The sequence below is a fragment of the Haemaphysalis longicornis genome, unplaced genomic scaffold (assembly GCF_048455015.1).
Source record: "Haemaphysalis longicornis isolate Haplotype H1 unplaced genomic scaffold, Haemaphysalis longicornis Haplotype H1 scaffold_2, whole genome shotgun sequence".
NCBI lineage: Eukaryota > Metazoa > Arthropoda > Arachnida > Ixodida > Ixodidae > Haemaphysalis > Haemaphysalis longicornis.
In genome coordinates, this window is record NW_027526295.1 from 269,993,757 (window position 1) to 270,005,810 (window position 12,054).

Genomic DNA, 12,054 nt, shown 5'->3' on the forward strand with positions numbered 1-12,054 from the left:
CGAATGCTCTACGATGCACGCGTCGGCGCCACTCGGCACGCTTTACTGGTTGGCATGACTAATGTGCGCGGTTATTTTTCTTTATTGTGCGCTTTTCTCTATTTTACGTTTATTGTTCCGTGCGTAACGAAGGTGTTGGATGTACAGTTTAACTCAAATTACAATTCTCAGCAAGATCTCAATGTCTTTCCTTTTGCGTTTACGCAAATGATATGCATATTCTAAACCCAACATTATTTATATTAAAAAAAAAAAATCTGCGTGCACTTGAGGCTGCGACTTTTGCTACTGCAGCTAGCGCCCTCCCAGCGGGATGCGTAGCTGAAGTTGAGCCGCCGATCCTGGCCGATCCACACCTGCTATTTTTTTGTAGCTTCATTTTTTTTCAGTCTCTGTATGGGTGACCGTTCTGTGGGGTGACGCGGTGGGCGTGCGAAGTCAAGTCCGCGGAACTTATCGCTTGGAGGTGTTCTTTCATATCGTTCTTTCTGGGTCATGACAACGTGCGTGTCCTCCGGTGTCTTTGAGGTGAACGCGTCCTCACGCGCGAACAGAAAGTATTTACACAACCGTCGCCGGTGCGTCATGAATCCGTCAGTTCTGATTCCGCGCAAAAATTCCTCATCAATCGCTTGGATTTTAAGCGACTGCCTGCACCGACGTCACGTGCCGCAGACGAGAATTTACCGCTTTTGAAACTTGCAGGACTTCAATCGTGCCGACTGGCTGCTGATGCAGATGACTAGGTACGGTTATGTTCCCGTCTGCAAAAGTGCTCGTGAAATACGATCGCGTACTTTCGCTCTGTGGACAAGACGGGACTCGCTTTGCGGAACAGTGACTACGGAGAATCGGAAACTTGTGCGCCGTGTTGAACGGTCGGCATGGCCGCGACGGCAGCTGTAGAACATCGGCCCCCGCCGTGCACGGAGGCACAGCAGCTGAAACGGCGCTGGAGCAACGACATTGTTCGTGAAGTGCGCGCGAGCGGCTCCGAGTCGCACCTGAGGACTGTGAGCAGCACGGGAAGCATGACTGCGTCACGAGAGCGCGCGAGGAAGGTGCACCACGTTCGTTCGCGGTCCGATCTGGCCGGCCAGGCGCAATGCAAACCGCCGACGCCGGTTCCGAGCGAGCCGCAGCAAATGAGAACCTCCGCCTCGTACCCGGCGCAACTGACCGCGGGCTGCACGGCCCGGAGGAGCCTCCTAGATGAAGGTTGTGCCTTACCGTTTCTTTGCGCCCTTTTCCGCCGACCGTACGCTTTTTTCGTCGCATGCGCATCTGTAGAAAAAAAAAGTGCTGGGAAGAACTTGAATGCGATGCAAATAGAGGTACTAGTACGTTTTTCACTGTGTAGAGAATCGTATAGAGATAATTGTAGCTTCTGCAGGGCGTTCTCATTATACATGTACCACTGTCATGAAGTCAACCAAAATGTCGGAATTCGTTACCCGGTGTTTGCATACTATGTTAAGGTCTGTTCGTATCACAGCAGTTCTGTTCTGGTTCCACCTTCATGCATAAACAGTGGGAACCAGGCTTCCATTTTCTTCTTCTGCATCCGCATTCCTTGGCTGGCTGGGGAAGCTGGGACATCAACGAACAGGTCCTGCTTTTGAATGCACCACTGGGGAATTGTACAGCAAAGTGTGGTACATTCTGGACTAGCTTGTTTATTGCAGACGAATCAAATGGACCTTTTACTTCTGTAAACATGGCAGCTCGTGGCTTTTGATGCTACAAGTGCATCAAGCGGCACGGTGACGAACTTGTGCGCTTGCGCATAAAAATGCACAAAAACACAAATCGAATTTCCGTGTGCAACAGGAATGATAATTTGTCGTATCTTACAAAAGCATCGCATTGTGGTTAATTTGTGGGCAGACAAGTGTTAATCTTTGCCCGGAGCACTAGAAACCTAATTAAAAGCTCCCCATGTCAAGCACAATTTTAAGAAATAGACATTTTCGAAGAATAACCTCAACAGATGTGATGCACACTTTAAAAGAGTGGCAGAGCTTAATTCTGTACTAACAAAAGTGCACTTGTTAGGCCCGAAAAGTTGCAACTGAACATTCAAATCTACTGAAGTACAAACATGAGACAATAAGCCCACCCACTGCTGTGATTTCACCATTCTAGCTGCAAGCTTTCGGCCAAAAATTGTAAATTTTATTGCGAGAAGCTTCAGCAGTTAAATCATTAAATACATTTTTGCTCTTCAACCACACCTAGACGCGTCAAGGCAGGCGGAGTGGTGACATCATGTACAGGAAGATGTAGACTCATCGTGAAGGCAATGTGCGAGCTTCGTGTACGTACTGGTCAGCAACGTCTTTCCAGTGAAGGTATATTTGAGAACAGTACTGTAGCTGTTAACGAAAACATGCTGAAACTTCATAAAAAATACGCTGATGACGGCGTGGGGCAGAGACTGAGGTCCCGTGCTGCTTCGAATGCACAGCCCTTCTCACATTGGTTGCAGTGCATGCACGACGGCAAACTCCGAAATATTTTCCAGTGAGAGGTTACTGTGCTGTTTTTGGGCATCCAGAATACCTTATCGGAAGTTATTCCTGTTAGAGCAGTTGTGAAATGGCGGCACTGGTCTGCGCAATTTTTTTGACTCCATCCCTTCATTGGATCAGACTGAACTGAACAATGGGCCATTGTGATGTAGCAAGGTGAATGATGTAAATGATGTATATTGATATAATTTTGCGACCCAGTATTACTGCTTGCCAAAAACTCATTTTGGGATGCTTTCGCAACGAGATTAGACATTCGGGTTCAGTGTAAGAACAAGTTAGCGGGCCCAACAACCTTCAAATTAATCGCTCGCCTATTGGGGCATGACCAAAGTCAGTCTGTAAGCTTTTATAAATGCGTGCACAGGGTAACATAAAAAGGAGCAAATATAAAATGCAGTGCTGAGTGTCTTTGTTGCAATTGTTACCTGGTCTGTATTTCATTGCACTGTGGGCACATTATTACTGATAGAGCCATGCGTCAAAATTTCGATGCCTGTAAAAGTCCTCAGGCTGCCTTACTGCATAGTGCTCCACTACTGGGCGCGTCGTAGCAGGAGTATAATATCGTGGCTTGAAACTGCAATTTGAATTTATTGAAACAACTTGCACAAAGAAGCATTTCAGCACAGACCTTGGCGCTGCCGCCAATGACAAGTAGGACTTTTACCTTACCTTGTGATATTTTAGAAAACCTTTGATTGTTATAGGAACAGAGCCACCGTAAAAAGTCATGCATTTTTTCCAGTATGATTTTAGGGGGAGAACTAGAAAAAAATTTTTTTTTTATTGCGGAAGTTTGCTATTCAGCATAAGGGGAAATTAAATGTATAGATACACCCCGGATTCCCGAAGGAATCGGAGCAGGGGGCCATGATGTGGTCCTTGTATCCACGCCATGAAGTCTGGCGGACGTCGGGGCGCGGGGCGCAGGTGGCGAGGTGCACAGTGCGTAGGCTTCGCAGAGCAGGGCAACTCCACACCAGGTGCTCTGCTGTAGCCTGGTCAACTGGAGCGGGGCAAAAGGGGCAGGTGGAGTTGAACGGGGCATGGTATTAAGGAGGCCGACCAATGATGCCAGTTAGGGAGGCGAAGGAAATTCAAACGCCTGTCCTGCACATGAAGTTCTTTTGGTCCCTCTTCCTCGTGTGCTGTGAAACCTATCTCAAGGTTGCTAAGCGTGCAGGCTTTTGGGATTATACCCAGCTTCAGAGAGATTTCAAGGCTGATCCAATAATTAACCACTAAAACATTCATCATGTGTCATCATTGATTGCCAGAGAAAGTTTAAGGTGTGTTTCTGTTCGAGCTTGAAGGGGTGCATCTCAAGTTCTTCCATCATTTTGGACATCTAGCATTGGTAGTGAACGCAAGGTGGCAATATTATAACAAAAGAAGGTTTGTTGAGATGCTCGGATGACATTGATAAAAGCAAAAACAATAATTGGTGGCGAAATTATTGTGGCTCTGATTTTTAGCATCAGTTACCTCTTTTGCACTGGAAAATCTTCACTAGGTTACATTACGTGGAATGCAGTCAAAACAGGATATATCGAACTCGGATATTCCGTATTATTGCTCAATCAAGAGTTCTGAATATCCTCTTTGAAATTTTTTGCACACCCCTGCATTTCGGGGATCGAATTATTATTTTTAATGAATCATTTTCCAACCTCCTTTTGAGTTTGCTATATCCAGTTTCACTGTTCTGCATGGCTGATGGATAACGTGGCCGCGAGATGAATGGACAACTCTACAGCGTTCCTGCTCTTTTCAAAATGGATTGCTGTAGTTGGTTTAGCTGTTTGGGCGTCAGCTGTGACATGGTCTGGCACGACCATTGCACCTATGGTTGCTGGGAGACAAGTAATGTCTCCACTTACTTCCTGTTAATTTTTGCCGTGCTTTAGTGTTTTGGTCCAGCAGAGCATTGCAGACTACAATTACCGTGCTGGGTGAATTTCCTCGCAGCACTTTCTTGGTAGTCTGCATTAAGAATGATTTGAAAGGCCTTTTGACAATAGAAGCAGTGTCCATAGAAAGTCTGTGGGAAATCCATAGAACTGAACAAGGAAAGAGAAGCACACGTTGCGTACATTGATACTAGTCTTCGAGCAATGATTTGTTGCATACAGAAGTTCTGAGTGTGCTTTCTACCGTCGGAATGCTTTCACCCACTAGCTGTTGCTGCGTATCGTCCTACAAAAAATGAAATGCCCTTTCGTCTTAGTGTCCTATGATTTGAATGAGCTGCAGCTTCTTACCATGGCTTGTACTTGCTGGATTTTGCAGGCAGCAGGCTGGCACCAGCGACAGAATGCTTCTTCCCCACCCCACACAGGGGCCAGAGCCTGACTAGCTTCTTGTCCTCGGCCGACTTCCGCACATGTGGGGAACTGGACAGGGTAAGCAAGAGCTTGACCTGCTGTGGGGGCTCAGTGGCTATGCCGTCGTGCTGCTGAGCACGAGGACGCGACTTCGATTCCCGGCCGTGGGGGCCGCTTTTCTGATGGAGGCGAAAAGCAAAAACGCCCTTGTGTATGAGGTTAACCTGGAGCCTTCCACTAGGGCGTACCTCATTGCCTGTTTGTGGGAGTGTTAAACCCTACAATCAATCAAGCAGGAGCTTGCTGTCAGCTCCTTCTGGTTCATGGCTTGAAGGGGTAGGGGGATCCGTGGACAGCTTTGGCTTTTGCTTGTGCCTATGGTGTCTGTCTTGAAGTGTGGGAAACTGAATTTTGTTAGTGTGAACAAAAGCTGTGACCTTGTAATTAGGGCCGCAGGTATGTGACAAGAACATTTGAGTGCGAAGCAGGTGTTGCACGTATACAAGTATTGTCCATACTTATAGTTGACTTACTGGTGGTATTGTATAATGATGTCCAACAGCAAGCAAACCGTACACGTCTCTTGTGCAGCTTGGGCTGCTGATATTTTTGAGGCTGTACTGTGGCCAATTGTGTCTAACGAAAGCAAGAAAATAGAACAGTGGCTCACGTTTCTGCAGGCAAAGCCAATGCGAGTTTGTCCACCAAATCGTTGGCGTAAAAATTGACACTGTTTTCCTTGATTTACCTAAAAGATCTCCTACAATTCGACTGTTTTCCAAAAAGATTTCTTCCATTTGATTAAGGAGGTTTGGTGTGACAATCGCCTGTCTATAAAGACTGTTCTCTGTGTTCCAGGTTCTTTGTCTCTGGGGGCCTTAGTTGAGGTTCCTTCGTACGCTAACGTGTCGTGACGGCTTGCAGGAAAATGCGCACATATACGTTTCGGAGGCCCTGATTGCCGCACTCGAGCAGATGAAATGCAGCCGGGCACTGCGGTCGGCCGAGGAGGACGACGAACAGGGCGACAGCGACGAGGAGATCCGCCAATTACGGCAGCGGATACGGATTCGCCGGAAAGAGCGCCTTCGCGAGGTGAGAAGCTGCTCTTCAACAACATCACAAAGAGATCAATTACGTGCACATAATGGTTGGAAACATTTAGTTTTGCAAGCAGCAGATCCACCAGAAGTTAATTATTGAAGGTTTCCACGAAAGTGACAGTTGGTGCATGTCTAAAGCCACCTCATGTGGCAAAGGAAACAGTTGAGTACAGAAGAGGCTGGTGACATAATATGCTTAGCACAGTGTACGCAGTGTCATCGGTGGTTGGCTATTAACCATTTTAAAGGCATTTTAGAACTTGTTAAAGTTATAATTTGCTTGGCGTTAGGACAAATAAGACAACAAGCCTACCCTGAGCCCCCCCTTTTTTTTTTCGGTGTCAAATCTTTGCAGAAAGCTTTTTCTCGACCATTGGAACGTCAGCTTAGTGATGGCCGCACAGACGGTAAGCAGATGCCAGGACTGTACTGCCTGGACCTCTCAGTGAATCGCTGCTTTCCTCACGCAGCTGCCACAACAAGCACCTCGCCGCTGAGCTCGGCTTACTCCTCTCCTTGCTTCCACGGTTAGTGGGCCGCCCTTATCAGCCCTAAATTCTTTGAGAATGCGTGAATGATACCAAACTACCGTGCGACTCTAGAAAAATAGAAATAGAAGTGTACGCTGCTCTGATAGGCCCGAAGGTCCTTAAAGTTGGCTTCACCACTATGCAGATGCGTTGGTGGGAAGACGTTTCCTGTGGGCAGAATAAGTGCTCGTTTATGAAATACAGAGGCCCTGGGGCCTCCGTATTCACACATGTTCACATAAGTGCAGTACGCCCTCTTTAAAGTCAGCTTCACTTCTATGCACAAATGCATTGCTGAAAAGACATCTTTTCATTCAACTGAAGTGGTTTTGTGTGAAAATATAAAGGCGCTTCGGCCTTTCGTAATAAAATTTCCTTATGCATGCAGTGAAAGTGGGACATATCAAGTGTTACAGATGGGGTGGGGTTCCTTGTTGAGTCCAAATAGAAATGCTTATGCACTTAAAAATGAAAGCAAGAGTTTGCGATGCAGTGTTGCATAGGCCTTATCTATTGTGGTTTCGTGTTGCCGTTTTATTTTTACTTGAGATGGCTATATTTATTTGAAACTTCAAAATGCGTGACCCACTTGTGTTTGTTAACTTGAAGGAATGTTGTTGTGGTGACCGGAATGCGCATGTATGCTGGACTGTTGTGTGCTGACCTCGATTTGTGCCTTCTTGTGCCCTTCCGTGCATCCTTTCACCAGCTGAGCTGACTGATGATGAAGACGATGTTGAAGAGTATGATTTGTCAGGTGAGGCTGCTATTTGCTGCTTTCATAGAAGCAAAAGTTTTAGTTTTTGCACATTTAACTCTTTTCATTTTGTGGTAAAAATAGTTTTTTTTTTTGGTGTGTTCCAGTAAAGCTTTGTTTATGCAAAAACTGTTCGATTAAAAATATACAAGGTGCATAAAAATCTGCCTTGCAACGATATATTTTTACTTTTAGAGATGAAGTAAGGGGTCGGAATGCAAAATTGAATTTTTCAAAGACTGATTTTCTAGCAAACTGAAAAATTTGTGCAGGAATGTTTAAACAAAAATAATAAAATGGTTCTGGAATGTACTTCAACGTGGTGGCAGGACACAGGAAGTGAACTATGGAAGATGCGAGCGATGCATTTACACTATATATGTACATGATGTCGGCCATGAGAAAGCTGCCTCAACTGGCTCTTCTCCTTTTTCCGCAGAGGTTGGGCCTACAGGTAGCTTGATCGGTTTGTTGGCTGCAAAAAATTACTTGCAGCCATCAGACCGAGAGGAAAACCATAGGGAAACAGTTGTTTTGGTCGATCCCAGTCAAGTTTTTTAAATGATTGGTTTGGCTCAAAAACACGCAAGGCAGATATTGGTTTGGCTCAAAAACATGCAAGGCAGATACAAATGAAGCTAAGTAGAAGCACTTTTTAATAATGTAGCGTTTAAAATGAAGTAAGGAGTTTAAAGCATCTTTTCCAAACCCTGAGGAAGTTTTCATGTGGGCTCTAGCAAAAATTTTAACTGTTGGGGTGGTGAATATGCAAGACATGTAAGTATAAAGCTAAATGCATGTTCTCTTGAATGGCATAGCTTTGGAGGTGAAGTATGGGGTGGAAATGCAAAATTGAATTTGCCCAAAACAAAACTTTTAGCAAGCTTTAAAAAACGTCGATGATAAGAAAGTTAAAGACACTTTGGAATATTCAAGGTCTTTTTGAGTGTATTAGCGAAATTCTCCGTAAATTAGAAAGTCCTAGCTCTGGCTGTTTTCCAGGTGCAAAAAACATCAGCTTTTCAGTTGCACATGCCATTTGGCAAAACAGTCTACACCTGGGTCTCTCCTCGGGCAAAATGCCAAACTGCCTTGACGAGAAGGCAACAAGTCCTGTTGCAGTGATGTTTGCACCCTGTACATAAGATAAACAACATTAGTGACATCCATAAAGCACCGGAATGGGATACGAAGAACAGCAAGCCAACTGGACAGAACCAAAACGTACTGATAACAGGCCGCCAATGTTCAAGGCTGGTTCCCGTCATTACCCCTTTCAGAGCTGAACTCTGATAATGCTACATTGCCCACAGGTTCACTGCTGCTGATAATGTTGTGGAAATCCACAGAAGATGCAGTGAAATCGCACAACCTACTTGATCTGCAAGCATGACATAGTTTGAGCTTTTGCGTCACGGTTTAAATGTTGCTGTCTAGCTGAAAAACTATGGAAAGTGTACTTCTCCAGCAATGGGGCAGGTGGCGCCAGATGTTTTAAAATGGCAGGTGTGGTTCCTGAACTTGCGTCTGAATTTACTGACAACTGGACTCATTTGGAGATATGCAACTCTGTTTAATTAAGCGCGACTGTGCCACGTATTGATGAACTGTCTAAGATGAAGTGATGTGGCACGTTTGTTTGATGTTTTTGGTGGCAATAAAAGGCACCTGTTTCACGCTCCAGTTGTGTTAATTTACCTACGTACCCCCCCCCCCCCCCCCCCTCCCTCCCCTCCTCTGCAAGGGGTCTCCCATCACTTCCACCAGTCCACAAGGGGTCCCCGACACATCCATGGCTGAGAACCACTGGCATAGAGAATGAAACCAAAACTGCTAGTTTTCAGGGGAATTGTTCCTCAGTAATGCCAATTGCGATAGATAGCACTGTTATTTCATTTTAGTGGAGCTGGACGCTACAAAGATAAACCTCTGTTGAAGATGAAAGTATGACACTGAGACTGGAAAAAAATGGCGGTGCGAGTTTTATTCCCAAGCTTGTAAATCTATCAATGTGCACTACGAAGCTCATTTCTTGTTTGTAGGTTCATGTGGTCAAAAGGCTTAAAAAAAAGTATGCAGAAATGATGTCTGCTCAACATACAATTTTTAATTGGCAGATGTCCTATTTAATTGCCTCATTAATAAAAGTTTTTATATATATGCACTTCTAGCCCACTTTTTTGTGTGCCCTTGAGACCATCAAATTTAGGAAAACACAGAAAACATTGTTCTGCTTGAAATAAATTCAGGGCTGAAAGGGTTAAGAAAAAACTGGTGTGGTGCGTCTCCCGCAACACGGAAGACGCACCAGAGGTTTTCAAATGCCCAGTGCAGTTTTGAAATCAGTGTTCGAAAGTATCAGTATCGTTAGCTGGCTGATGATGTTCCATGAGTGCAATACGGAAAGAGTTCAGAGCTTCCAAAGTGCATGCCATGCAGACTGCCAGCCACTTGTGTTGTGTTGCGTATTTTTGTGTGTGTTGCCTTAGTGTGGTTTTCCAGCAGTGTTTATTTTAAGCTTTGTAGTATCAATGAAAGCAGCATTCCTCCTGTCTTTGCTGCAGATGACATGGAGTCCAATTTGTCCAATGTACGCGAGGGCGGTCTGTCCCTCTCCTTGGCCTCACTTTACTCGGGTGAGTTTAGGCAGTCATTGTCCACTCTTGTCGATTCTGCATGGGTGAGGTTTACTCAAAGTGGAAATGGTCGCTTTATACACTTCACCGACAAATTACTTATGTCGAGTAATGTTAAGCCTGCAATGAAGAGGATTGAATCACAAAAGTTTGTCCAATCCCTCCGTGGGTAGGTGTCATGGACAATTAGAGTAGGGAACAGCGTGTGAACAATCATCTCCAGTCCACTCAGGGGTACGGGCTGCGCACTTGCAACAGTCATCATCTGTGCAAGTCTGTGTGTCTGGAAAAGATATCCCGGCCTAATCATTTCTCAACACCATTGGAACTGGTGGAGGTGTGGGGTTCAATGCAAAGCAACACTAATCCTGGATCTGTGTAGCTTCAAGCTACCAATGCTAGCCACCCCCGTTGATGTCGTTCATCAACCATTACCGCCGATGTCACTGATTGCCTGTGCCTGTTCTATCTGTCAGCGCGATCTGGCATCCTCCAGCAGCCAGGGTGACTATTACATTGAGGATTGGCTGTTGTCAGACGAGCGGGTGAGTGCACACAAGTGGGATGGCACTGCGAAGTTAAACAACGTCGACTTCTACCTTACGAAACAACGAATGTGGCATCACAACACGGGGTGATTTTAAGACCAAGTTCTCTGAATTATTTGACAAACCGCCTGTATGCAGACTACAAGCTGAACAACGCCTACGCGGAAGAGCTCGGATTCATGGGGAGAATTTCACAAGCTACATAGAAGACGATGTAGCGTCGTCGTTCCCATGTCTGAACAAGATATGTTAAAGCATATTTTAAGAGTAATCGATGATGACGTGTTCCATATGTTACTTGCCAAGGACCAGAGGGCTGTGGCACAGGTCGTGAGCCTTTGCCAAAGCTCTCATGAACTGCACAGGCAATGACTTCTCATAGGCCTTCGCTGGAGACCAATGAAGAACTCGTAATTTTAACGTTCACTACGGAGCAGTCTTCACTTGAGACGAAGACAAAGGACTTCGTCTGCTAGGAACTGGCCCGTCAACTTTCGGTTGTACCCTTTATTCAGCAGCCGCACCAGCACATGGCAACACCACCGTCATGCCTACCTCCATCTCTTCAGTGTACCATTTGGGAACAGGTCACCGAGGCCCTGCCAACTACTCACCAATCAGCTACAGTTTTTGCACCCCTTACTGTTCCCCGGGTAGCCACTGTTGCTCTTCCCCTGACATCCCCAGCTACAGTAACCCTTCCACTGACATACGTTAAATGTGTGGCGCACCCTGCCCAGCTGCTTACCCACTCGTTTGAACCAACCATACCAACGGCTGTGCCGTTCAGTTATCAGCCAGTCACCCAGTTTCCACGTCCCTTGCGAGTGGCTGCACAGCAAGCGAATCTGTGGCCCACGCCGCACAATCGCCCGATACGCTACTTTTGTGGATTCGTTGGGCATGTCGCACGTTACTGCCATCATGTAATGCAGCGTTTTGAGGCGTTCAACACCCAGGATACACGCCCAGGCAAGTTCAGCATCACGTATCACTGGGCCCCTTTAACGTCCTTTGCGCGCGACCATGAGACCTTTCCCAGTCGCCAATTGTCTTCTCCCCGTCGCCACTCCCTGTTGTCTATGTACCGTCAGCCTGCTCCTCCAGAAGTGGGAAACTCATCCCCACAGTTTCGGAAGCATAAACTGCCTATTCAACGAAAACCCCAAGTCCTCGTGCATACCTTTCCGCATGGTCTTCCGAGTGTGATGGAGCATTCGCGTCTTTGCGATGTCTATTAACTTTACTGAAGGGCACTTGGACACCAGTGGTGCTGGTCTTGGAGCCGTGCTCGTTCAATGCAACCCCAACTGTGGTGAAAATGTCGTTGTGTTTGCGAGTAGCTCTCACCAAGGCCGAGCAGAACTATACGGTGACTGAAGAAGAGTGCCTGACAATAGTTTAGGCCCTTACAAAGTTTCGGCCCTACCTTTACGTTCGGCCCTTTGACATTGTCACCAACCACCACGCCCTGTGAGGGTTGTCGTCCCTAAAAGATCCCATGGGATCACTGGCCTGTTGGGCCCTCTGCTTACAAGAACAGGAAATTCGTGTTATCTATTGGTCCGGACGCGGGCATTCTGGTGCCGACGCACCCTCGCGCTCTCCTGTACCTGTTGATG

The 12,054-nt window shown here is 46.2% G+C and overlaps 1 protein-coding gene across 1 annotated transcript in view; it reads left to right on the top strand.

Annotated features, from left to right (window-relative positions):
- The first annotated feature begins 69 nt into the window (after positions 1-69).
- Rubicon (run domain Beclin-1-interacting and cysteine-rich domain-containing protein rubicon) overlaps positions 70-12,054 on the top strand; it is a 30,086-nt gene continuing 18,101 nt past the window's right edge. Inside the window, exons 1-7 of the mRNA XM_077700642.1 lie at positions 70-1,218; positions 4,824-4,936; positions 5,783-5,953; positions 6,317-6,368; positions 6,432-6,488; positions 7,201-7,248; positions 9,813-9,884. Of these exons, the coding sequence (XP_077556768.1) occupies positions 885-1,218; positions 4,824-4,936; positions 5,783-5,953; positions 6,317-6,368; positions 6,432-6,488; positions 7,201-7,248; positions 9,813-9,884 (847 nt within the window). The 5' untranslated portion in view covers positions 70-884. The remainder of the gene's footprint in view (positions 1,219-4,823; positions 4,937-5,782; positions 5,954-6,316; positions 6,369-6,431; positions 6,489-7,200; positions 7,249-9,812; positions 9,885-12,054) is intronic.